At 48.4% G+C, this 27,856-nt stretch overlaps 1 protein-coding gene across 1 annotated transcript in view; it reads right to left on the bottom strand.

Moving 5' to 3' along the window:
* rasa1a (RAS p21 protein activator (GTPase activating protein) 1a) overlaps positions 1–27,856 on the bottom strand; it is a 285,109-nt gene that overhangs the window by 22,638 nt on the left and 234,615 nt on the right. Inside the window, 3 exon segments of the mRNA XM_038805349.1 lie at positions 11,654–11,731; positions 12,597–12,685; positions 16,572–16,639. Of these exon segments, the coding sequence (XP_038661277.1) occupies positions 11,654–11,731; positions 12,597–12,685; positions 16,572–16,639 (235 nt within the window).

The following is a 27,856-nucleotide window of genomic DNA, read 5'->3' on the forward strand; positions in this document are numbered from 1 at the left end:
TAGGTGAATTGAACATTCTGATTCTCCTCAGTGTCCCGAAAGGCGCCAGAACTTGGCGACTAGGGGATTTTCACAGTAACTTCACTGCAGTGTTAATGTAAGCCTATTTGTGACATGAATAAAGATTATTTCACTTGCATAAAACTTAATACATCTTTAACTTTTGCCAATCCTTATGAAAGATTATCAAACAGAAACATTAGCTCTGTTTCTATAGATACCGTGAGACCCGAGTATTTTCTGTTTTTATTTCAGATTTCTCGAATCTGAATATTTTGCTTTTTGTATTAGATTTCAATTCACTGCAAATATTCTCCAAGGATTGCCCAATTTAAGTTAATCGCTTCTCATGGATGGAATTTCCATCTCTTTTATCTTATACCCTTCATTGCTTTCTACTTCCTGTCTCATCTTTTAAAAAAAATAAATTTAGAGTACCCAATTATTTTTTCCAATTCAGGGGCAATTTAGCGTGGCCAATCCCCCTAACCTGCACATCTTTGGGTTGTGGGGATGAAACCCATGCAGACACGGGGAGAACGTGCAAACTCCACATGGACAGTGACCCAGGGCCGGGATTCGAACCCGGGTCCTCAGCTCCGTAGGCAGCAATGCTAACCACTGTGCCACCGTGCTACCCATTTCCTGTCTCATCTTTGACAGGTTATATACTGAACCTCTTTTCAGGCCACATCTTCCTCAGCAAGTCTATACAGCTCTGATTTATTCCATGTGGATTCCACTGAAAACCACCCTTGTGTTTCAGATCCATCCACAATTACAGAAACTCCCAAGATATTCAGTTCTCGTCAAACTGTTGCTCTTGTTTCATCTGGAGATGCCCAATCAATGCCATGCACAGTCACATGCACACTCTCAATCTCTCTGCCATTTTGCTTTGAGTGTCGGGAGTTAAGCTAAGAGTGGAAGTTTAGGGAAGTGGGGAGCCGAGATTTAAAAAGAGCGGAAGCTGAGAGGGACACCTCTGGGTAGCGGGCTGAGTTTGAAAAACAATCCAGGAGTGGTATCAAAGGAAAACAGCAAGTTAATTGGCTGGTAAGTAACTGCTAATTTGCATTACCTATTCTAAATTGCTTTCAGATTAAAGATAAAAAGAGAAATATTTTACAGGACGAAAAACCATCCGGAGATTTAAAATAAAAAACAAATTAAAAATAAATTAAATAAAACAGAGATGCAGGGCCAGGTGAGTTATAGAAAAGAGTGTGGCAACTTCAGGCACAGCCGATAAGAGGACAATCATGAGAAGTGGGGCGGACAATGCAGTACTGACAGTGCTGTACAGAAGTGCGCTCAGTATACGAAACAAAGTAAATGAGCTTGAAACATACTTCAAAATTGGCAGGTATTATGTTGTGGGCATCACAGAGGCGTAGCTGCAAGGGAATCAGAGCTTGGATCTAAATATCCAAAGATATGTGTCCTTTTGAAAGGACAGGCAGATGGGGCGGGTTTCCTTGTTAGTAAGAAATTAAATTAATTTGACAGTAAGAAGCGATAAAGGACTGTGAGACATAGAATTTGTGTGCGTAAGAGTTGAGGAATCGGAAAGGCAAAAAGACCCTGATGAGAGTTATGTACAGACCCCCTAGTCAGGATACGGGGCAGAAAATAAATCAGGACATAGAAGAGGAAATATAAGAAAGGAAATATTAAAATCATCATGGGGGACTTCAATACTTTTCAAATTCATTAATAGGATGTGAGCATCGCTGGTTAGGCCAGCATTTATTGCCCATTCCTAGTTGCCCTTCAGAAGGCAGTGGTGAGTTGCTTTCTGAACTGCTGCAGTCCTGAGGTGTAGGCACACCCACAGTGCTGTTAGGAAGAGAGTTCCAGGATTTTGACCCAGTGACAATGAAGGAATGTCGATATATTTCCATGTCAGGGTGGTGAGTGACTTGGAGGGGAACCTCAAGGTGGTGAGGTTTCCCAGATATCTGCTGCTCTTCTCCTTTTTGATGGTAGTAGTTGTGGGTTTGGAAGGTGTTGCCTAAAGAACCGTGGCAAGTTCCTGCAGAACACCTTGCAGATGGTATAATATGCAGGTGGACTGGGAAAATCAGGCTGGTAGCATATCCCGAGAAAAATTATTTGAGGAATGTCTACGAGATACTTCTTTGGAAAAGCTTGTGGTAGAGCCCACTAAGGAACAGGCATTTCTGTATTTGGTGATGTGTAATGAGGCAGACTTGATTAGGGAACTTAAATTGAAGGAACCCTTAGGGGGCAGTGACCACAATATGGTAGAATTCACCCTGCAGTTTGAGGGGGAGAAACTGGAATCAGATGTAATGATACTACGATTGAGTAAAGGTATCTATTGAGTAAAGGTAACTACAAAGACATGAGGGAGGAGCTGGTCATAGTTGATTGGAAGGGAAGCGTAGTAGGGAAGCATAGTAGGGACGATGGTGGAATAGCAATGGCAGGAGTTTTTCAGGAGGCACAACAGAAATTCATCCTAAGGAGGAGGAAACATGCCAAGGGGAGGACAAGGCAACCATGGATGACAAGGGAAGTAGGGACAGCATGGCAAGAAAAAGCATACAATGTGGTGAGGATTAGTGGGAAGCCAAAGGATTGGGAAGCCTTAAAAGCAAGTAAAAGACAATGAAAAAACAATAAGAGGGAGCAGATGAAATATGGGTGTAAGCTAGCTAGTAATATAAAAGAAGATTTCAAGAGTTTTTTCAATTTATAAAAGGTAAAGGAGGCAAGAATGGACATTGAACCATTGAAAAAGAGGCTGGAGAAGTAGTAATGGGGATCAAAGAAATGGCAGAGGAATTAAATAGGTACGTTTCATCAGTCTTTACGGTGGAAGATACCAGTGGCATACCAGGCGCGGGATTCTCCGATCCCCGCCGGGTCGGAGAATCGCCAGGGGGCAGCGTGAATCCCGCCCCCGCCGGCAGCCGAATTCTCCGGCGCCAGGGATTTCGCGGGGCCGGGAATCATGCCGCGCCGGTCGGGGGCCGTTGGCAGCGCCCCCCCCCGGCGATTCTCCGGCCCGCGATGGGCCGAGTGGCCACCTGTTTTTGGCCAGTCCCGCCGGCGTATGTTACACCAGGTATTTGCCGGCAGGACCTGGCTGCGCGGGCGGCCTCCGGGGGAGGGGTGCGGGGGGATCTGGCCTCGGGAGGTGCACCCACGGTGGCCTGGCCCGCGATCGGGGGCCCACCGACCCGCGGGTGGGCCTGTACCGTGGGGCCACTCTATTCCTCTGCGTCGGCTGCTGTGGTCCTCCGCCATGGCCGATGTGGAGATGATCCCCCTGCGTATGCGCTGGGATGACGCCAGCACACACTGGCGCTCCCGCACATGTGCTAACTTGCGCCGGCCGGCGGAGGCCCTTCGGCGCTGGTTGGCGTGGCGCCAAGCCCCTTCCCCGCCGGCCGTCGCAAACCACGCCGGGGCCGGCCTAGCCCCTGAAGGTGCAGAGGATTCCGCACATTTGGGGCGAACCGACGCCAGAGTGGTTCACGCCACGAGTTGCCCGCCCTGCCGATTCCTGCAGAATCCCGCCCCAGAACTTCAAGAGAGTCAGGGACAGAGGTATAGTGGCCATCACTATGGAGAAGGTGCTGAGGAAGCTGAAGGGTCTGAAGGTGGATAGATCACCCAGACGGGATGGACTACATCCTAGAATTCTGGTGGAAATAGCTAAGGAGATTGCGGAGGCATTGGTAGTGATCTTCCAGGAATCACTGAAGTCAGAGAGGACTGGAAATGGCTAATGTAACACCCCTGTATAAGAAGGGAGGGAGGCAGATGGGAAATTATAGGCTGGTTAGCCTGACTTGGTTGTTGGGCAGCACAAGTGGTTAGCACTGTGCCTTCTCAGCGCCAGGTCCAGGTTCGATTCCCCGCTGGGCCACTGTCTGTACGGAGTCTGCACGTTCTCCCCGTGTCTGCGTGAGTTTCCTCCGGTTGTCTCCCAAAGTCCAAAGTCGTGCAAGCTAGGTGGATTGGCCAGATTGCAAGAAACTGCAGACTGTGGTGAACTCAGCCCAAAGCATCACACAAACATGCCACCTCCACATTGATTCTGCATACATCTCTTGCTGCCTCAGGAAGGCAGACGGCATTATAAGGGACACCTCCCACCTAGGCATTGCCTTCTTCCAGACCCTTCCATCAGACAGATGGTACAGAAGTCTGAAGACCCGCACATCCAGACATAGGAACAGCCTCTTCCCCACAGCTACAAGACTCCTCAATGACTCCCCTTCGGACTGCTCTGTTCCCTGTAAGAACACTATTCACAACACCCTATGCTGCTCTTGCTCATGTATTTGCTTTGTTTGGCCCCTTGTTCCGCACTGGAACAAATCACTATTTTGTCGATGTACCATTTATCAATGTTTTCTGCTGAATTATTCTTGTGACTATGTACGCACTGTGTACGTTCCTCAGCCGCAGAAAAATACTTTACACTGTACTTCGGTACATGTGACACTAAATCAAATCAAATCAAAATGTTAAATTGCCCAAAAAAGTGAGGAGGGGTTATTGGGTGACAGGGATGGGGTGGAAGTGAGGGCTTAAGTGGGTCGGTACAGACCCGATGGGCCGAATGGCCTCCATCTGTACTGTATGTTATATGATTTGAGAGTTCATTATTAAGGATGAAATTGAGGAGTACTTGGAAGTGCATGATAAAATAGGGCCGAGTCAGCACGGCTTCGTCAAGGGAAGCTCCTGCCTGACAAGTCTGTTAGAATTTGCTGAGGAGGTAACGAGGAAGAGAGCCAGTGGACGTGATCTATTTGGATTTCCAGAAGGCCACAGGAGGCTGCTAAATAATGGCAAGGTACTGGCATGGATAGAAGATTGGCTGATTGGCAGAGGCATGAGAGTGAAGTTAAAGGGGTCTTTTTCAGGATGGGATCAGTTGGGGACCAAAACTATTCACGGTATACATTAACGTTCTGGAAGAAGGAACTGAGGACATCGTTGCTACATTTGCAGATATGTAGAGGGCCAGGTAGTGTTGAGGAAGGAGGCTGCAGAAGGGCGTGGGCAGGCTAAGAGAGTGGGAACAGAAGTGGCAGATGGAATACATGTGGAAAAGTGTGTGGTTATGTACTTTGGTAGGAAGAGTAGAAGCATAAACTATTTTCTAAATGCGAAAGGCTTCGGAAATCTGAAGCAATGGGTGATACACAGTGGTTAGCATGATGCCTCACAGCGCCAGAGTCACGGGTTCAATTCCAGCCTTCTGTGGTTGTCTGTGTGGAGTCTATATTTTCTCTCAGTGTCTGTGTGGGTTTCCTCCTGGTGCCAATGTTTCCTCCCACAGTCCAAAGATGTGTAAGTTAGGTGGATTGGCCATCCTAAATTGCATCTTAGATGGGGTTATGGGGTTACAGGGATCGGGTGGGGGAGTTGGCATAGATAGGTTGCCCTTTGAGAGGTTCAGTGCAAACTCGATGGGCCAAATGGCCTTCTTCTACACCATAGGAATTCTGTAAAGAGTCCCAGTTCAAGAATCTCTTAAGGTTAACATGCAGGTTCAGTTGGCAGTTAGGAAGGCAAATGCAATGTTTGCATTCATTTTAAGAGGGCTAGAATACAAGAGCAGGGATGTACTCCTCAGGCTGTATAAGACTCTGGTCAAACCCCATTTGGAATATCGTGTGCAGTTTTGGGCCCAGTATTTAAGGATGGATGTGCTGGTCTTGGAGCAGCTCCAGAGGAAGTTCACAAGAATGGTCTCGGCAATGAACGGTTTGTCATATGAGGAGCAGTTGAGAACTCTGGGTCTGTACTCAATGGAGTTTAGAAGGATGAGGGGGGAATCTCATTGAAACTTACAGGATACTGAGAGGCCTAGATAGAGTGGATGCGGAGAAGATGTTTCCACAAGTAGGAGAGACTGAAGGGCTGACCCTTTAAAACTGAGATGAGAAGAAATTTCTTCAGCCTGAGAGTGGTATATCTGGGGAACTCATTGCCACAGAAGCCTGTCTATCTCTGTCTTTCTTTGAGACAGAGATAGATAGATTCTTGATTGACATGGGGATCAGGGGTTATGTGGAAAAGACAGGAGAATGGTGGTGGGTACCTTTATCCAAGTCATTTATATAAATTGTAAAAAAAGTGAGGCGCCAGACCGATCACTGTGGCTCACTACTCGCCACATCCTGCCAACTAGAAAAAGACCCATTTATGCCACTCTGTTTCATGTTAGCTAGCCAATCTTACATCCATGCCAATATGTTACCACCTATACTATGAGCTTTTATTTTCCACAATAACCTTTGATATGACACCTTATCAAATGCCTTCTGGAAATCTGTACAACCACTCATTCCCCTAAACCACAGCATGTCACCCATCACAAGAATTGACTCAACCATATGCACAGCTATTAGGCTTCATTCTACTTTGCCAAAACTACTAATGCTCCAAGATCATTCTGGATAGCAAAGATAGCCCTAGCATTTCTCAATTAATCAACAGTCTATGTCTTTAAACTGCTGCTTTGCCACTCTACCCTCTGCCTCAATGAGTGCAAGGAGCGTATGGAATTTCTCGTCACTAAAATTGATCTGTTCAGTGACAGCCCATTTTGCCCATCAAGCCAAGCCTTTGTGTAGGCTTCTGCTCCATCCTAGCCTTCAATGTTTCTCTCCCATCATGCCCTCTCAGCATGAAGGTTGTCCATGAGACCGTCATTTTCTCACTTGATCCTTATTTCCACTAAATGGTGATCGCTCAACTTCTCTTTCCGGTATTCATGTTAGCTAACATTTTACATGTTTCCTTCTCTTTAGTTACTACCCTCTTCCGTTTTAAAACCACCAATCTCCTTGATCCATTTGTCTTTTAAACTATTGTATCCCTGCCATCTCTTTCCTATTCAAAGTCATTGTTGAACTGGTTATTGTCTCCAAAATTTATGCTCACTTTGTCCACAACTCCCCCGTCTGAATTTCTGCAGATTAGTGGTACCCATCCTACAACCAAAAAGCTAAGGTCACAAATAACTTTTATTGTGACCATAATGCCCACCTTGTCCTCCATAGCCCCTGTGCAGCACTTGACACAATCGACCAGAACATCCCCCTCCAATGCCTTTCCTCCACTGTCACTGCAGAGAGATTGCTATTGAACAAAAGAGGAAGAGAGAAAACAGGGAGTGATAGGCCAGTTAGCCTGGCATCAGTTATTGGGAAAATGCTGGTATCTGTTATTAAGAGTCTTAATAATATACTTTGAAAAGTATTGTCTGATTAGAACAAGCCAACATGGTTTTCCAAAAGGTCAATCCATTTTGACATATTTAATTTTTGAGGCTGCAACTGGTCAGGTAGATAAAGGGGAACAAGTAGATGCAGTATACTTGACTTTGAAATGAAAATCGCTTATTGTCACAAGTAGGCTTCAATGAAGTTACTGTGAAAAGCCCCGAGTCGCCACATTCCAGCACCTGTTCAGGGAGGCTGGTACGGGAAAGGCATTCGATCAAGTGCCACACAAGTTAATGGCTCATGACATTGGAGATAATATATTGGCATTGATAGAGATTGATCAACCAACAGGATGGAAAGTAGGAATAAATGGGGCATTTTCACAATGGCAGATTGTGACTAGTGGAGTACCACAAGGATCAGCGCTCAACTGCTATCTACAATCTGACAAAGAAGCATAACTCATCTCTTCATCAAAGTTTAATGACCAGAAGAAAAGCTAGGTTTTAATGCAAGCTGTGAGAAGACAATAAAGAGGCGGAAAAGAAATAAAGACTGGTTAAGTGAGGGGGTATAAAGTGACAGATGGACTATAATGTGGGTGAATGCGAGGTTATTCACTTTAGTCATAACTTGTAAATAGCATGTTGGCTTTAATTGCAAGGGGATTAGAATATAAAAACAAGAAGTCTTGCTACAACTGCATGGGACTTTGGTAGATTGCATTTTTAGACTACAGTGTGCAATTTTGTCTCCAAATTTAAGGATTTGCATTGGAGAAAGTACAGACAGAGAGTTGTTCTGTGACGGGAGACTGTGTAAACCGTGCCTATATTCTCTGACGTTTAGAAGAATAAGTTGTTTCTCCTGACTGGGGCATCTAGAACAAAGGGGTACAGTTTCAGGGTAAAGGGCTGATCATTTAGGACTGAGATGAGGAGAAATTTATTCACTCAAAAGGTTGTGAATTTTGCAACTCTTTATCCCAGAGGGTTGTGGATGCACCATCATTGAATGTATTTAATGCCAAGATAGACAGATTTCTCATCTCACAGATAAGGGGAGTAGGTGGAAAATGGACCAAAGCCCAAAATTGGCCACAATCATATTGAATGACACAGTAGGCCTGATGAGTCGTGCGGTCGTCTCCTGCTCCCATTTCTTATCTTATTCCCTTGTTTGGTTCTACGCTTGACATTCTCGCAAATGGCTTTTCTTCTCATCCCGTTAACTCTAGCTTCCTCCAAGATTCCATTCTTGCCCCACCCCACGCCCCAGTTTGGCTTTGGAGACATGAATCATTAAGGTGGGGGTCAACTTCCCCATATAAGTTAATGACATGCAGTTCTATCTACCCACGAGCTTGCTTGATCTCTCCCGTCTCTGTTATCGTCCTCTTGGTGAACAATTATTTTTGAATGAGTAGTAGTTTACTTCAGTGGGCCTGCATTTATAGCCCCTAAGCGTCCTAGAAGGTGATGGTGAGCCATTTTCTTCACCATTGCAAGTCCTTCTGATACACCTGCAGCATTGATGGTGAGGGGGTTCCAGGATTTTGATCAGGCAATAGTGAAGGAACCATGATAATATTTCCAAGTCAGGATGTTGTGTAAGTTGAAGGGAACTTGCAAGTGGTTGTGGTTCCCATGTGCTTGTTCTATGTAGTAGCGACAGGAGGTTTGGAAGGCACTATTGAAAGAGCCTTGCCAAGTTGCTGAATACATCTTGTAGATGGCACAATGGAGTGAATAAATATTTACGGTGATGAATGGGTTGCCTATCAAGCAGGCCTGTGTCCTGGGAATGGTGTTGAGCCTCACAAGTGTTGTTGGAACAGCACTCACTCAGAAAAGTATGGAGTACTCTTATCACACTCCGAACCTGTGCCTCACAGCGAGAGAAGACATTGAGGGGGCTGATTTTCTCCGATATTGACAAAGGCCGATGTTGGGTGGGAAAGCCACTGATGGAAATGCCGTTTTTGTTTCACCATATAGTCCAGGACTTTGAAGGAAAAGGCAGGCAGGGGTTCCACATCATATTGCTGGCTGGTGACCCCCGAGTAGCCCACACCATCAACTCAGCGAATCAATGATCCGGGGGCCATTTTTAAAGGCTGCTGGAGCACAATCTGGAAACAATCTTCACCCAGGGAAAACAATTATTACTCGAGTCCACCCACCACTGGTATTACTGTGGATGCCTGGCACGACCACCAGTACCCCGCCCCCCACCCCACCGCGCGGCATTTACTTCCGAGTTCCACTGGGAGTACTGCTAGTCAGATGCATGCCTTTGAAACCAGTCGTATATCGCGCCATTCTGACATCATGCAGCTGTGATTGCATTACTTAATGTGGGGTATTATTCCGCTTTATGGGCATGACATGCTAATTTATTACAATGAGGTTCCCAACAATGAATGGCATGAAACATGGCCCGCTACTCTGGCGGGAGTGGGGAGAGGGGGTACTACTGCTTCCCGCTTTTGCATCAACTTGAATCGCAAATTTGGCCTTCTGATATTTTCCACTTGCATTGCCAAACCCGCTTGTCTTGAACGTGAGGAGAAATCCCGGAATGTGGGGAGTCAAGAAGTGAATTATTAGGGCCGGGATTCTCCCCTTCTGGCGGGGCGGAATTCTCCGCACCTTTGGGGGCTAGGCACGCGCCGGAGTGGTTGGCGCCACGCTGACTGGCGCCAAAACCGCCGCCAACGGCCTTTGGCGCCCACCGGCCGGCGTCAGGGCTGGCCGAAAGGCCTTCGCCGGTTCGCGCATGCGCCGGTGCTTCAGCGGCCGCTGACGTCACCACCGGCGCATGTGCGGTAGGGGGGTTCTCTTCCGCCTCCGTCATGGTGGAGGCCCTGGCGGCGGCGGAAGAAAAAGAGTGCCCCCACGGCACTGGCCCGCCCGCCGATCGGTGGGCCCCGATCGCGGGCCTGGCCACCGTGGGGGCACCCCCGAGGTCCAATCGGCCCGCGCCCCCCCAGGACCCCCAGAGGTGGTTGAAACTACGGCGGCGGAAGAGGCTTCTCAGCAGCAGGACTTCGGCCCATCGCGGGCCGGAGAATCGCCGCGGAGGGCACGCCGATCAGCGCGGTGTGATTCCCGCCCCCGCCAATTCCCGGGTGGCGGAGAATTCCGGCTACGGCGGGGTCGGGATTTTCGCCGGCCCCGGGCGATTCTCCGACCCCCGCTGGACCGGCTGTTGGAGCCATAGTATTATTGTGTTTGGCCCAGTGAAGTTTCTGGTTAATTGTAATCCCCAAGATGTTGATGGTAAGGGACTCATTGATGGTAATGCCATGAATTATCATGGGGATTGAGTTGGATTCTCGCTTGTTGGAGATGGTCAATGTCCGGCATTCAAGTGACAAGTAACATTTACGTCACAATCAACTGAAACCTGAATGCCGTCTAGGTCTTGTTGTGTTCTGCAGATTATATTGCATCAGGTTTACCCACTTAAAATCTCTATGCTGAGTTTCTCCTGCCCACAAAGTCACCAAATTTTACCTACCTAACATTAGCAGCTTCCACTTTATCTACTGATGAACCCTCACCCAATTCTAGTCACCTCTCGAGTAACTATCACAATACACTGCTGAGCGGCCTCTTACACTGCACTTTGTTTCTTATCAAATATGCCCAGCTCACGTATCACCCCGGCCACATTGTGCTATTTTGGATCGCACACCCACAACAATTCTCAAATTCCAAAATTCCCAATCTTTGTTTAGCCTCATTTTCCCCCATCACTGCTTCCTCTACACCTCCAGCCTCTTGGAACTCTCCCTCAAATTCTGATTATTTTCTGCATTCAAAATAGCTTCACCCAATGGTTGTGTCTTTAAACCGTCTAGGTCTAATCCCTGGAATTCTCTTCTCCAGCCTCCCTGCCTATCTATTCGCCTTTCTTCATTAAAATGCACCATCTTGACAAATATTTTTTCACAACTCCTTTTACCTCTTCTTTGACTTGGTGCATATTTTTCTGTGTTAAAGATAACAAAACCTGTCATTGTGGGCAGCACAGTGGTTAGCACTGCTGCCTTACAGCGCCAGGGATCTGGGTTAATTCAGGCCTTGGGTGACTGTGTAGAGTTTGTACGTTCTCCCCTTGTCTGCGTGGGTTTCCTCCGGGTGCTCCAGTATCCTCCCACAGTCCAAAGATATGCAGGTTAGGTGAGGTTACAGGGATCAGGCAGGGGAGTGGGCTTAGGTAGGGTGCTCTTTCAGAGGGTTGATCTAGACTTGATGGGTCGAATGGCCTCCTTCTGCACTTTAGGGATTCCAAGTACCTTGTGAATTAACTAATGTTAGAATAAAATAAAGCACGGTTAGAAAAAAACATGTTTTCATCCAGAAATTCCAATTGCTGTCTTCAAGAGGGTTGCTTTTGGGGCAACTGTAAATGGTAAATGCACTTACCCCTAATTCATCTAAGAACATAATCATTTGATGTTTGTTGTTCTTGATAAATGGGTTTACACCTTCCATGTAGGGCTCCTATAATAAAATAAATGTATACCATTATAGGTTGTTTCCTGTTAGACATTGAATATCATGTAGTTTACAGAACATTACATATTCAAGTTGTAAACTCACTTTTAATCGCAATTATCTGAATAAATTCTGCTAAAGTTATTTCTGTCCTGTGCCAACTTATTTGTTAATCAACAAATTAACCAAGCACATTATCCTGGTACATTGTTCCAAACATTTAGCTGTCTTTAAAAATAGGTTTTAAAATTATTTCAGCAATATAAATGTTGGGATTTGGATTTGGATTTGTTTATTGTCATGTGTACCAAGGCACAGTAAAAAGTATTTTTCTGCGAGCAGCTCAATAGATCATTAAGTACATGAAAAGAAAAGGAAATAAAAGAAAATACATAATAGGGCAACACAAGGTTCTGGTTCTGGTTTTACATTCTTTATTTCTATTCCAAGGTTCTGGTAATATGTCCCAATCATTTTCTTTCTAATTGCTTCTTCACAGTAAGAGAGATTGAAAACAATGATTCAGTGATCACATTTCCAGGTCTCTTTCTCCACTCTCCACTACAAATGCATGTGTTAGTTGCATAGCATACAGAAACATCACCAGATATTTTGTTACATCCTCCGTCTGCACGGTTTTTCCTATGGAATCAATTCAACTCACAAACTTCCCAGCAGCTATTTTGTTTTATTGTAGAATGCTTATATTACTGAAATGGCACTGACCCTGTTGTGATGGAGAAAATGGATGTTTTGATGTGATGTTAGTCTGATTTGAAACATTACCGAAAAGCTGTTAAATAATTATCTAGGACGCAAAGGGGTAAAGAAAATTAATTTATTTTGAATTTGTAAGATTCAAATTGTGTACCTTGGCTCCAAATTCCACTAAATTTGCTAAATTTTGAAGAGACTTTGCAACAAGAGTGAGAGTCCTTGCAGCTGTGGACGAAGGAGGATCTGAAAAACAAAGCAGGAATAAACATTTCTTGTTACAGCTTGCATTATGTCATTACATATTTCACCAAAATCTTGTCTGATTTCTGCAAAATTAATCAATGATCATATATTCAGAAATAATTCTGAAAAGTACAGGCATGGGTATACAGGGAATGATTTTAAAGTCTGCAGATGACAAACTCAAATGCAGTAAATAACATGAAGGCCAGTAACTGATTTCAGATCGGTGAAATGAACAATCAAATGACCGATGAAATTTAACACAGAGAAGAGCAAGTCATACATTTTGGCAGGAAGAATGAGGAGAGAGAACATATACTAAATGGAACAATTTTAAAGAGTGCATGAAAAGTTGAGAATGCCAGTAGGTTCATTGGCTTTACTAATAAAGGTAGAGTCCAAATATATAAAATACTGGTTTGGCATTGGGTACTCGAAATTTATATTAAAAAAATACTGGTTCGTCCTTTTGCATTGTGGAGCATGGTGTTTAATTCTTTACAAAGAATGTCAGGGCTTAATGAGAGTACGGAGGAGATTACTAGAATGGTGAGGGGTGACAGACTCAGTTATGCGAAGACACTAGAATATTTACAATGTAGAAGCAGGCCATTTTGGCCCATAAAATCTGCACTGGTTCTCTGATAGAACAATTTACCTAGTCCCTTGCCTTATCCACACAACCTTGCACATTCTTTCCAGATAGCAATCGAATTCCTTTTTGAATACCTCAATCGAACCTGCCTCCACCGCCCTCAGGAAATTCATTCCAGACTCCAACCACCCTCTGGGTGAACAATTTTTAACCTCACACTACTTCTACACCTTCTGCTAGTTATTTTGAATCTGTGCCCTCTAGTTCTAAATGCTCTCGAGTGGGAACGGTTTCTCACTATTTACCCTATCCATACCCCTCAGTATCTTCGAATCCCTCTATTAGCCTCCTCTGACTTTTTTTCCAAACAAAGCAGTCCCAACCTCATTTATCCCTAGCATTCTGCATCCCGGAAATCATTCTTGTGAATCTCCTCTGTACTCTCCCTTCACATCATACCTCAAGTATGGCTCCCGGAACTGTATGCAGTACTTCTGTTGAGGCCTAACTCGTGTTTTATAGTGTGGTTGTTCTTGGAGCAAAAAAAGACCAAGAAGAGATTTGATAAGGGGTGTTCAAAATCATAAATGGTTTTTAACAGCAAACATATTTAAGTGGCAGAAGTGTTGATAACTTGGCAACACAGGTTTAAAGTAAACAGTGAAAAAAAGACAGGTAAAAATATTTTGATTTGAAATGCATTGCCTGAAGTTTTGACACCAGCAGGTTTAGCAAAACCATGCAGATAGAGATTAGATGAAGGGAAACACTGAACAGGCCTTTGGGTAAAGAGCAGAGGCGAGTGGAATAATTCTACCACAGAGGCATGATGGACAGAATAGTCTCCTTCTATCCAGTATAGCATCACTCAGCTAAATAGCTGGCTTTTAAAGCAGACCAAGCAGGCCAGCAGCACGGTTCGATTCCCGTACCAGCCTCCCCGGACAGGCGGCGGAATGTGGCGACTAGGGGCTTTTCACAGTAACTTCGTTGAAGTCTACTCGTGACAATAAGCGATTTTCATTTCATTTCATAATGGATTTAAATCAGTTGACAAAATACGCAAATTAAAATTTGAGAAAATATTTAACTCGTTACTTAATGGATAGGCCATAACATTAACTTTGTAAAGAGGGGACAGTACAAACCTTTGCAGCTGCGTACAAATGCAAACATCGAAAGTAAAGTGAGTTGCATATATGATGGGTAATGATATAAGCCCAAGTGCAGAAAGATTCAAGGTCTACCCTACGCATAAAACGCAAAATCACTGTGACCAGTTCCATGCTCCTTCTCCCTCATAACCTGCCTCCTTCATTCTCATTTACACTCTATCTTTTACTTTCTGACCTCCTTTTCGCACTTTTTCTGGCTGTCTCTCTTTCTCCCACTTCATCCAGACCAAATGTGCTCTATCACCTTGTGATCACCAGTATATCTAAGAACGACTTTTATAAAAAGACAATATGGTGCAAATACTAGAAAAATTCAGCAGGTTCTGATGCAAGGTTGTTGACCAGAAATATTGGGCGGGATTCTCCGATCCTGGGGCTAAGTGTTGACCCCGTCATAAACGCTGGAGTGTTTTACGACGGCGTCAACAGGCCCCTAGAATCAGTGATCCTGCGCCGCACAGGGGGTCAGCATAGCACTGGAGTGCCTCACGCTGCTCCAGCTGCTGACACGGACGTCAGGACGGGTGCTGCGGGTCTGCGCATGCGCGCCAAGGCCGGCGTAAATTCACGCATGCGCAAGGGATGCCGTCTCCACGCCGGCCCCGACGCAACATGGCAGAGAACTACTGGGGCCCGGCGCGGAGGAAGATGGGACCCCCACAGGGATAAGCCTGCCCGCCGATCGGGGGCCAGGCCACCGTGGAGGTCCTCCCCCTCCTCCTTCCCCTCCCCCCTCCCTCGCAACATGAACGGTGAGGTCCCGCCGGGTAGGACCATACGAGAATGGCACCGGTGGGGCTCGGCCTAACTTGGCGGGCACTTGTGGTCATCACGCGGGGAGAACTGCCGGAGAGGAGGGAGTGGCACATCGAGTGGCCCTCGAACGGTGCCGCGCCAGCGCCAATGCCGCTGATTCTCCGGTCGGCGGAGAATCGGGGGACTGACATCGGAGCAGCGTCGTGTGATTCGCGGCCCCCCCCCCCCCCGGCGATTCTCCAACCCAGTGCGGGGTCGGAGAATCCTGCCCATTAGCTGATATTGCTTTCCTCACAAATGCTGCACAGTAACCCAATAAGTCACCCTGTGTGCATGGTCACGTGAAAAAAAAATTGAAGGGTCAAAGGGCAATGTACTGACTAGACCACGGACAATAAAAATGCCAAGGGTATTTTACTGCTCAGTATTTCCAGCATTTTCTGGTTTTATCTTAGAAAGATTGTACTGACTTCAAAAATGTAGCTCTTCTAGTTACAGCCTCAAATGAAGGACTCTTTGAAGGACTATTAAGGCAGTTTTTGATTGTTCAAACCTCCAGACCAGGTAATTTTAATTATCTATTGCATTTCAACAAGATGTTGAAATTGGTTATACCTACACGTACAAAAGAGGAGGAAACTTGTAAGCTTCATAAATTGGATTAAAGATGCTGTGGGACCATGCAAGTGGTGAAAAACATCATGGGCTGGATTCTCCGATTTTGAGACTATGTCCGGAGGAAGTGTCTAGTTCCACGATAAAGAAATTGGCGAGGCCCTGGCACCGACCCTCCGATTGGTTAGGGGCGAGCAGCCGTGCCACACAAAACACACTGCCCTTACAAAATAAACGGCCGGAGAATTGCCGGGTCCGTGAATGCGCAAGGCGACGACCTGTAGCGATCGTGCCGTACAGCATGGCGCCGGCCGTGCATGGACCCGACCTGCCAGATAGTACTCCCCTGGACCACTCCCCACCAGTCCCCCCAGCGCATGTCGAATCCCACCGGCCAACGGCACGGGACATCCCCCCTCGACTGTGGCGGCACTGAACACAGTCCGCAGCAGCCACGCCAGGTTCACGGAATCTGAAAGCACATGTGCCCCGCTCGGTTGTGAACTCGGCCCATTGGGGGCAGAGCAAAGGAGGAGGGCCTTCAGGTAACGTCCTGAGGCCGGACCAAAAGCATGCGGCGTACTCCCTGGTGACGCCGTTTTGGAGGGGGCACCGCCACCGATTTGGTCGTAAAAAGGGATTCGCTGCCCGATCATCGATTACAATATTGGAGTCGGGAAATGGAGAATCCCACCCCATAGTTTAAAGTGTAAATCAACTTAAATTATCACCAGATATAACTCACCCAAAATGATACTGAACATCCGTGGATTAAGAATGGCCGGACAAATCAAACGCAAGAAGACAAATCCACTACAATAGGGAGGGGGGAAAAGAAAAAATAGCAAACATTACATATAATTCACCAAAAAGTTTCTGTAAGTAAAATAGTCCACATACGGAATGAGCATCTAATGAAAGTACTTTTCTCCAGATACATGAAGCAATTTGACAAAATAAGGAGTCAACATACACATTTTTCAATCTCAGTTTTAGTTAAACAAATGCAGGGATCTTGGAGGTTAAAAATGGGATTAAAAACAATTGACTGAAGGGTATTTGTTAAGATATTGAAGTAAAAGGCTTTGGGCGGAATTCTCCGCTCCCGGGAAAAATCGGGAAGGCTGTCGTGAACTCGGCCGAGTTTCACGACGGCCTCGGAGGCCGCTCTTCTCACCGTATTCACCCCCACCCGGGGGGCTAGGAGCGGCGCTCCGTTATGGCCGGCTCTAACCCGCGCATGCGCGGCTGACGGCTCAAACCCGCGCATGCGCGGTGGCTGTCTTCCCCTCCGCTGCCCTGCAAGACGTGGCGGCTTGATCTTGAGGGGCGGCGGAGGGGAAAGAGTGCGTCGCTTTGATACGCCGGCCCGACGATCGGTGGGCACCGATCGCGGGCCAGTCCCCTCCCGAGCACGGCCGTGGTGCTCACTCCCCTCTCCGCCCCCCACGAGCTTCAAACGGGCCTTTGGCTCCCATGTTCACGACGGCAACGACCAGGTGTGGTTGCCGCCACCGTGAAACGGTCGCGAACGGCAGGCCGCTCGGCCCATCCGGGTCGGAGAATCGCCGGTCGCCATGAAAAACGGCGAGCGGCGATTCTTCCGAGCGGGGGGGGTGGGAGAATCGCGGGGGGCGCCAAGGGCGTGTAATGAGTTGCCCTGCCCTCCCGCGATTCTCCCACCCAGCGTGGGGAGCGGAAAATCGTGCCCTTAGTTACCAGTGTTAATATAGTAACAAATTTAAGAGTTCAATTAAAACTGGTTAACTTTCCAGACGTTTGGACTTCCGGTGTGCACCATGGAGTGAGGGTTCATACACACGGCACCTCCTGCTAAGATCACAGAAAAGAGCTCTTTTTTAAGCAATAATGAGTGGAATTTTTATGAAAAAGTATAGGAGAAATGTTGGAGTATTTCCCCCCAGGAATGATATGTTTCTATGTTTCCAGTCCCGCAGAAACAGTGTAGGATTTGGCTGGGGCTGCAGCAGTGAGACAAAGCCTATTCAGCATGCAGGCGGTGGAAGGGCTGTGTTAGAGGCCTCAAGCTGACCTGAGGGCCCTTATGAAAGCTGGATTCTAGCAGCAAAGGGAACAACTGAAAAAGATCTCACCAAGGGCTCTTTTAAGGGCCCACAACGGCGCTGATTTGATTTTTCCCCAGGTGGGAACGCAGCCTCGGCGCTTGGCGGCCGGTGGATGTGCTGGACCAGAAGTGGAGCGACCAGAAAATCAACTTTGCAGCAGAAGAAGGTGCGAGGCAAAAAGGACAAGATGGCAGCGGGCGGGGAACCGGCAGCATGGCAGCAGTGGGCGAGGGAGCAGCAGGAGCTGCTGCTGCGCTCCTTCCAGGAACTAAAAGCTGAGATCCTGGAGCCGTTGAGGGCATCGCTGGACAGGCTCGGGGCGTCTCAGACGGCCCAGGCTGCGGAGATTCGGGAGCTGCAGCAAAAGGCTTCGGAGAATGAGGATGAACTCCTCGGCCTAGCGGTGAAGGTGGAGTCACACGAGGCGCTTCACAAGAAATGGTTGGCAAGGATGGAGGAAATAGAGAACCGCTCCCGCCGGTAGAATCTGCGGATTTTGGGCCTCCCGGAGGGTCTGGAAGGTTCGGATTTGGGGGCCTTTGTGGTCCTGATGCTGAACTCGCTGATGGGCACGGGGTCGTTCCGGGGACCCCTGGAGCTGGAGAGTGCCCATCGGGTGCGGCTGCAGAAGCCCGGGCCGAACGAGCCACCCAGTGCGGTGCTGGTTCGATTTCAACGCGTGGTCGACTGTGAGTGTGTGCTTCGTTGGGCGAAGAGGGAGAGGAGTAGTAAGTGGGAGAATACGGAGATCAGGATTTACCAGGACTGGAGTGCGGAGGTGGCGAAGAGAAGGGCTGGGTTTAACCGGGCGAAGGCAGTGCTCCACAAGAAGGGGGTCAAGTTTGGCCTATTACATCCGGCACGCCTGTGGGTCACTTATAAAGACCGCCAACTTTATTTTGACTCCCCGGAGGATGCCTGGCAGAGAAGCTGGACTTGAACTGAGGACTGGGGGCTGGGGAACGTTTAACGCAGCCCGGAGGCTTTGTCCTCCTTGATATCCTTTCGCACTTTTTGGTTCTATTGGACGATGTTTTGTTTTTTTTGCTGTCTTGCCTTTTCTTTTCGGGACTGTTATCTGTTTACTTGGGTGTTTTATCATATCATGTTGGGATTTTTATTATTTCACTGGTTACGGGTTTGGGTGGGGTTCGCGGCCCTATTGGGTCATGTGCCTGTCTTCCCGCGTTTTGGGTCGGGGGCGGGGCTTGGGATGGGGGGGCGCGGGCCTCTCTCCCGCGCTGGAGAAGCAGGGAGCGGGGTCGGCATTGGGGGAATGGTTGGGGGACACTGGGGAGGGTAATTGGGGTGGCGGGAGCAGCCGGGGTCAGCAGGAGTCGGCTGACTTATGGAAGTACAATGACCGGAGTTACGCAGCTAGGGGGGGCCCTGGCTTGGGGCGGGGATGGGGAAGGTTGGGGGGTGGGATACCGGGTTGCTGCTGGAATGGCCAAGAAGGAGCTGAAGCGTGCAGAGGGGATCAGGATGGCGGTCTGTCGCTGTGGGGAACGGGCTGAGCGGGGGGCGCGGGCATGTGGCGGACTACGGAAGGATGATGGCTAGTCGACAGGGGAGGTGGGCAGGTGGTCCTCCGATCCGGCTGATCACCTGGAATGTGAGGGGACTGAATGGGCCGGTCAAATGGTCCCGCGTGTTCGCGCACCTGAGGGGGCTGAAGGCGGACATGGCTATGCCTCAGGAGACGCACCTGAAGGTGGCGGATCAGGAATTTTCATACTTCTCTCATGTGCATAAGGCCTACTCCCGGATCGACTTCTTTGTTTTGAGTAGGGCGCTGATTGCGGGGGTAGTAGACGCTGAGTACTCGGCGATAGCCATTTCTGACCATGCCCCGCATTGGGTGGACCTCGAGCTGCGGGAGGAGAGGGACCAGCACCCGTTGTGGCGCTTGGAGGTGGGGCTGCTGGCGGACGAGGATGTGAGGGGGCGGGTTCGAGGATACATCGAGAGGTACCTGGAGGCCAACGATAATGGGGAGGTCCGAGTGGGGACGGTCTGGGAGGCGCTGAAGGCGGTGGTTCGGGGGGAGTTGATCTCCATTCGGGCCCACAGGGAGAGAGGGGAGCAGAGAGAAAGGGAGATATTGGTGGGGGAGATGGTGAGGGTGGACAGGAGGTACGCGGAGGCCCCGGAGGAGGGATTGCTGAGGGAGCGGCGCAGCCTTCGTGCTGAGTTCGACTTGTTGACCACCAGAAAGGCGGAGGCTCAATGGAGAAAGGCTCAGGGTGCGGTGTACGAGTATGGGGAGAAGGCGAGTAGGATGCTGGCACACCAGCTCCGTAAGCGGGATGCGGCTAGGGAGATTGGTGGAGTTAAGGACCGGGGAGGAAATGTTGTGCGGAGGGGGGTAGACATTAATGGGTTCTTCAGGGACTTTTATGAGAGACTATATCGGTCCGAACCTCCGGCGGAGAAGGGTCTGGGGGCGCCAGTTGAGCTTGAGGAGCTGGTTAAAGTGATAGGGAACATGCAGTCGGGGAAGGCGCCGGGGCTGGATGGGTTCCTGGTTGAATTTTACAAAGCGTATGCAGACCTGCTGGGCCCCCTGTTGGTTAGGACCTTCAACGAGGCGAGGGAGGGGGGGCTTTGCCTCTGACGATGTCTCGGGCGCTGATCTTCTTGATCCTTACGCGAGACAAGGATCCCCTGCAGCGTGGGTCATGCAGGCCGATCTCACTCCATGAATGTGGATTCCAAGCTGTTGGCAAAGATCTTAGCCACGAGGATAGAAGATTGTGTGCCGCAGGTTATCCACGAGGATCAAACGGGGTTTGTGAAGGGGAGGCAGCTGAACACTAATATACGGAGGCTCTTGAACGTTATTATGATGCCGGCGGTGGAAGGGGAGGCGGAGATAGTGGTGGCGCTAGATGCGGAGAAGGCCTTTGATAGGGTCGAGTGGGGGTACTTGTGGGAGGTGCTGAAAAGGTTCGGGTTTCGAGAGGGGTTTGTTAGTTGGGTGAGGCTGTTGTATGAGGCCCCGATGGCGAGTGTGGCCACGAATAAGAGGTCGGAGTATTTTCGACTATACTGAGGGACGAGGCAGGGGTGTCCCCTGTCCCCCCTACTTTTTGCGCTGGCAATTGAACCCCTGGCTATGGCGCTGAGGGAGTCGGGGGATTGGAGGGGGCTGGTCCGGGGTGGGGAGGAGCACCGAGTGTCGCTCTATGCGGATGACCTATTGTTGTATGTGGCGGACCCGGTGGGGGAATGCCGGTGGTGATGGGGATTCTCCGGGCATTTGGGGATTTCTCAGTGTATAAGCTTAACTTTGGGAAAAGCGAGCTGTTTGTAGTACACCCGGGGGACCAGGAGGGGGGGATTGGGAGGCTCTCACTGAAAAGGGCGGAGAGGAGCTTCAGGTACTTGGGGGTTCAGGTGGCCAGGAGCTGGGGGGCCTTGCATAAGCTAAACCTCACAAGGCTGGTGGAGCAAATGGAGGAGGAGTTTAAGAGGTGGGACATGCGGCCGCTGTCTTTGGCGGGTAGGGTGCAGTCAGTCAAGATGACGGTGCTCCCAAGGTTTCTGTTCCTGTTCCAGTGTCTCCCCATCCTTATCCCGAAGGACTTTTTCAGGCGGGTTAATGAAAAATGAAATGAAAATCGCTTACTGTCACGAGTAGGCTTCAATGAAGTTAGTGAAAAGCCCCTCGTCGCCACATTCCGGCGCCTGTTCGGGTAGGCTGATACGGGAATTGAACCGTGCTGCTGGCCTGCCTTGGTCTGCTTTAAAAGCCAGCGATTTAGCCCAGTGTGCTAGGAGCATTACGGGGTTTGTGTGGGCACACGGGACTCCAAGGGTGAGACGGGTGTTCTTGGAGCGGGGCAGGGGGCTGGCATTGCCCAACCTCTGTGGGTATTATTGGGCTGCCAACGCAGCGATGGTGCGTAAGTGGGTAATGGACGGGGAGGGGGTGGCATGGAAGACGCTGGAGATGGCATCCTGTGTGGGTACGCGCCTGGAAGCGCTGGCAACGGCGCCGCAGCTGCTCCCTCCAACGAGGTATACCACAAGCCCGGTGGTGGCAGCTACCTTCAAGATTTGGGGGCAATGGAGGCGGCACAGGGGGGAGGTGGGGGCCTCGATGGGGTCCCCGATACGGGGGAACCACCGGTTTGTTCCGGGGAGAATTGATGGCGGGTTCCTGAGTTGGCACAGGCAGGTGTCAGGAGGCTGGGGGACCTGTTCATAGACGGGAAGTTTGCGAGCCTGGGTGAGCTGGAAGGGAAGTTCAGGCTCCCCCCGGGGAACACCTTTAGGTACATGCAAGTAAGGGCGTTTGTCAGGCGGTAGGTGGCGGGGTTCCCCCTGCTGCCGCCGCGCGGGGTCCAGGACAGGGTGCTCTCGGGGGTATGGGTTGGAGAGGGGAGGATCTCGGAAGTGTACCAGGTGATGCAGGAGGTAGATGAGGCCTCGGTGGAGGAGCTGAAAGATAAATGGGAGGAGGAGCTGGGTGAGGAGATTGAGAAGGGGACGAGGGCGGATGCCCTAGAAAGGGTGAACTCAGATAAATGGGAGGAGGAGCTGGGTGAGGAGATTGAGAAGGGGACGAGGGCGGATGCCCTAGAAAGGGTGAACTCCTCCTCTTTGTGTGAGAGGCTTAGCCTCATACAGTTTAAGGTACTGCATGGGGCTCATATGACCGGGACAAGGATGAGCCGGTTTTTTGGGACCGAGGACAGGTGTATTAGGTGCTCAGGGAGCCCAGCAAACCATGTCCACATGTTCTGGGCATGCCCAGTGCTGGGGGAATTTTGGAAGGGTGTAGCATGGACGGTATCGAGGGTGGTAGGATCCAGGGTCAATCCAAGCTGGGGACTCGCAATATTTGGGGTTGCAGTGGAGCCGGGAGTGCAGGAGGCGAAAGAGGCCAGTGTTCTGGCCTTTGCGCGTCCCTAGTAGCCCGGCGGAGAATTCTTCTTCAGTGGAAGGATGCCAGGCCCCCAAGCATGGAGGCCTGGGTCAACGATATGGTGGGGTTTATTAAATTGGAGAGGGTGAAATTTGCCCTAAGGGGGTCAGTGCAGGGGTTTTTCAGGAGATGGCAACCATTCCTAGATCTCCTGGCAGAACGGTAAAAACAAAAGGTCAGCAGCAACCCGGGGGGGTTGAATATCTGTTTTTTGCCAATGACGGGCGTTAATTTATTGTTTCTCTTTTGTATTTACGGGGGGAGGGTTCTGTTTTTTTTGTCCTTAGAATTTTCTGTTATTGTTTTCTTTTTTGTGAAAATGTGAAAATTTGAATAAAAATTATTTTAAAAAATAATAATTTCCAGACGTTTGAAAACGAGGGTAGGAGAGAAAGCACAATTGAACCAAAGAAGCTCATCCAAAGACTCTTAAAATGAGCGAGCAATTTATGCAAGTGAATTGTGGCAGGTGTAAGTTAACGTATACAGGTCTAAAGTGTTGTACACTGTTACGATCGCCGTAGAGATGGATAACTTTTAAAAGGAGGTGAACTTTCCAATAACCTATGTAAAGCATCACATAAGATTTCACGTTTTAAGACTTTTACTGAACATACCAACTAAAATCAACATCAACTAAATATTACTTAGGAATTAACTAATATGTTAAACTACAGTACTTGTAACTTAACATAAGTGAAAATCTCATGCCACGGTTATACATTCGACATGTTTTAAATGTAAAGCCCAAGCCTCTCCAGGCATTAACAGAATTCCTTTTCCATGTTTCATCATGGTGAATCTTCCAGTATTCTTTTGAACAAAGCCTTCTTCACTCAACACTTTTGAGCATAATTGAATGCACTTTCTGTTGCAAGATATCCTTTGGTGATGACTGTGGTCGTTAACACTTCACAATCCTCGTTTCCTCAAGCCCTCGTCTTCCCTAGCCCTCTGCTTGGTTGTTACCCCAAAAGCAGTTCTTTTCTTCTGCCTGGCATGACAGCACCTGTTGCAAGTCGTCTTCTCCGGAAAACGTTCTGACTGACTGTTACGCTGTATAGCAGTAAAGCCAACTGCTTCTTCCAGTTTGTCTAAGTTTAAAGCTTGTACCGGACTTTTAATAAACTTTGATCTGCGCCTCTGGCCCATACCCATGGCAACCAAGTTACATTGGTTTATTACCAAGTAGAATTCAGTAAATTTCAAACCATCCCCCATTCTGGAGCATTCCATTTTATCTTTAATTCAAAGAGGCAGATTAAAACAAACTGTCTTATCAAGTCCACCGGTTATAATATAGTGTTCCCACCTTGGGTGGGGGAGCATAAATCCTGCCTCGAGTCTAACCACCAATAATTTCAGCAATTTCAGCAATTGATCATCTGTTATTTCTCTGTACAGTGCATTCTGACGATTGGAATAAAGGTAAGGTATCACGTTACGTGACCATGGAACTACTGGATTTTCATCAAAACCCATCTGATTCACAAGTGTCCTTTCGGGAAAAACATGTTGAACACAATATGTTGAATATGACTTAGAAGGAACACTTAGCTTAACAAGGATGTACTCTGAGGGAGGAACTTCAATTTCCATCACCAGAGATCATGAGTGTTTACAAAACATATGTATGCTTTTGGTTTATGTCATGTCCATGTTGGCTCTCTGCAAAATCAACTCCGCGTAGCCTTGCAAATGTTCTCTCTTAGATTTTTAAAAATTTGTTAATGGGCTAATCCATCCCAGCCTCCTCTTGACCAAGATCAGAGCTGACAGGCTTCAGCTAATTCAATTCATTCAAGAAACTACTGAATGTGTTGGCTGCATTAGAAGGCTAGGCCTGACAACATTCAAGTTGTGGTGCTGAAGAAATGCTCCAGAACTAGCTACACCCCTAGCCAAGTTGTTCCGGTACAGATATAACATTGGCATCAACCTGACAAAGTGGAAAATTAGCAGGGTAGGTCTCGCGCAAGAGGTTATTTGCAAAATTAATGCACATGGGATTGGGGGTAATATATTGGCATGGATTGAGAAGTGGTTAGCAGACTGGGAACAGAGAGTTAAATGGGACGTTTTCCAATATCGGACAGGAAAATAGGGACTGAGACCGCTGACACCAATAAGTATTTTTCCACTATATAGTGCAGCATTTAGAAGAAAAAAATTTCAGGCACGGGTTCCATGCTGTATCACTAGCAGGTGGCCTCTGATTTGCCCGTTCCGCCATCAACCCAGCATTTTAATGATCGGCGTGCCACATTTAAAGGCCATTCCTGCACACAGTTAGCACAATTACTGCTGGGGGAGGCAGTGGCGCAGTGATATTGTCACTGGATTAATAATCCAGAGACCCAGGGTAATGTTCTGGGCACCTGGCAGATGGTGGAATATAAATTCACAGAATCGTAGAATTTACAGTGCAGAAGGAGGCTATTCAGCCCATCGAGTCTGCACCGGCTCTTGGAAAGGGCACCCTACCTAAGCCCACACTCCCACCCCATCTCTGTGACCCAGTAACCCCACCCAACCCAACCCAACCTTTTAAGACACTAAGGGCAATTTAGCATGGCTAATAAACCTAACCTGCACATTTTTGGGCTGTGGGAGGAAAGCGGAGTACCCAGAGGAAACCCACGCAGACACGGGGAGAAACTGCAAACTCTACACAGAGTGACGCAAGCCGGGAATCGAACCTGGGACCCTGGAGCTGTGAAGCAAACCTGGGACCCTGGAGCTGTGAAGCAACTGTGCTAACCACTATGCTACCATGTCCCCCCTTCAATAAAACATCTGGAATTAAAAGTCTAATAATGACCATGAAACAACTGTTGGTTATCATTAAAAACCTATCTGGTTCACTCATGTCCTTTAGGGAAGGAAATCTGCTGTCCTTACCTGGTTGGATTAAATATAACTCCAGAACCACAGCAATATGATTGACTCTTAAATACCCTCTGCAATGGCCTAACAAGCAACTCAGTTGTATCCAACTGTTACAAAGAAAACAAAAAGGAATAAAACTGGAAGGACCACATGGCATCAACCTAGGCACGGGACACGAAAACAGTAAACTCAGCCCCGTCAACTCTGCAAAGTCCTCCTTACCAACATCTGGGGGTTTGTGCCAAAATTAGGAGAGCTGTCTCACAGACGAGTCAAGCAACAGCCTGAGATAGTCACACTTAACGTCCCGGACACCACCATCATTGGCCCTGGTTATGTCCTGTCACACCAGTTGGACAGACCCAGCAGAGTCGGCAGCACAGTGGTACACAGTTAGGAGGGAGTTGCCCTGGGAGTCCTCAACATAGACTCTGGATCCCATGAAGTCTCATGGCATCAGGTTAAACATGTGCAAGAAAACCTGATTACCACATACTGTCCGCCCATTAGCTGATGAATCAGTACTCCTTCATGTTGAACAGCACTTGGAGGAAGCACTGAGGGTGGCACAGAATGTACTCTGGGTGGTGGACTTCAATGTCCATTGCCAAGAATAGCTCAGTAGTACCACCACAGACCAAGCTGGCTGGGTCCTAAAGTTCCAGTCAAGTATCAGTCAAGTTCGTACAAAAGCTCCAAAACCTAGGTCTTGCTCCTCACTCTGCAACTGGATGCTCGACTTTCTGACCAATAGACCACAATCAGTAAGAACAAACAAAACCACCTCCTCCACAATAGTCCTCAATAACGGGGCCCCGCAAGGCTATGTACTTAGCCCCCTACTATACTCCCTCTACACACACGACAGCATGGCAATATTTGACTCCAACTCCATCTACATGTTTGCTGACGACACATGGCGCATGGTTAGCATTGCTACCTCACGGCGCTGAGATCCCAGGTTCGACCCCGGCTCTGGGTCACTGTTCGTGTGGAGTTTGCACATTCTCCCTGTGTTTGCTTGGGTTTCGCCCCCACAACGCAAAGATGTGCAGGGTAGGTGGATTGGCCATGCTAAATTACCCCTTAATTGGAAAAAATGAATTGGGTACACTAAATTTATTTTTTTTAAGTTTGCTGACGACACGACTGTAGTGGGTCGGATCTTGAACAAAGAGTCAGAGTTCAGGAGGGAGATAGAGAACCCAGTGGAGTGGTGTAACGACAACAATCTCTCCCTCAATGGCAGCAAAACAAAAGAGGTGGTCATTGACTTCAGGAAGCAAAGTACGGTACACACCACTGTCTGCATCGATGGGCCAAGATGGAGATGGCTGACAGCTTCAAATTCCTTGTTCTGCATATCAGCAAAAATCTGACCTGGTCCATTCACGTCGACGCTACCACCAAGAAAGCACAACAGCGCCTGCACTTCCTCCAGAAACTAAGGATATTCAGCATGCCCACACTGGCTCTTACCAACTTTTACAGGTGCACCATAGAAAGCATCCGATCTGGCTGCATCACAGTCTGGTATGGCAACTGCTCGGCCCAAGACCGCAAGAAACTTCAGAGATTCATGAACTCCATCACACAAACCCTTCTCCTATCCATTGACTCTATCTACACCTGCCGCTGCCGTGGGAAAGCGCGCTGCATAATCAAAGACCGTTCCTACCCAGCTTACTCGCTCTTCCAACTTCAAGTGAAACGCTGCTTTAGCTGGAATGAGTGTTTTTGGCCTGGGATGTTAAACATGGAAGAGGTAAAGGGGCAGATGTTACACCTTTTGCGATTGCATAGGAAGGTGCCATGGGTAATGGGAGAGGTGTTGGGTATGGTGGAGGAGTGGACTAGATTATCTCGGAGGGAACGGCCTCTGCAGAATGCTGACAAAGGGAGTGAAGGGAAGATGTGTTTGGTGGTGGCATCACGCTGGAGTTAGCGAAAATGGCAGAGGATTACGGTATGCTTTGCAAACGGAGGCTGGTAGGGTGAAATGTAAGAACAAGGGGGACTCTAGCCTTGTTCTGGGAGGGAGGGGAGAGGGCCAAGGGTACTGGCACGGGAGATGTACCGTACGCTGTTGAGGGCCCTGTAAACCACTGTCAGTGGGAAATC

Source organism: Scyliorhinus canicula, chromosome 8 (assembly GCF_902713615.1).
Source record: "Scyliorhinus canicula chromosome 8, sScyCan1.1, whole genome shotgun sequence".
Lineage (NCBI taxonomy): Eukaryota > Metazoa > Chordata > Chondrichthyes > Carcharhiniformes > Scyliorhinidae > Scyliorhinus > Scyliorhinus canicula.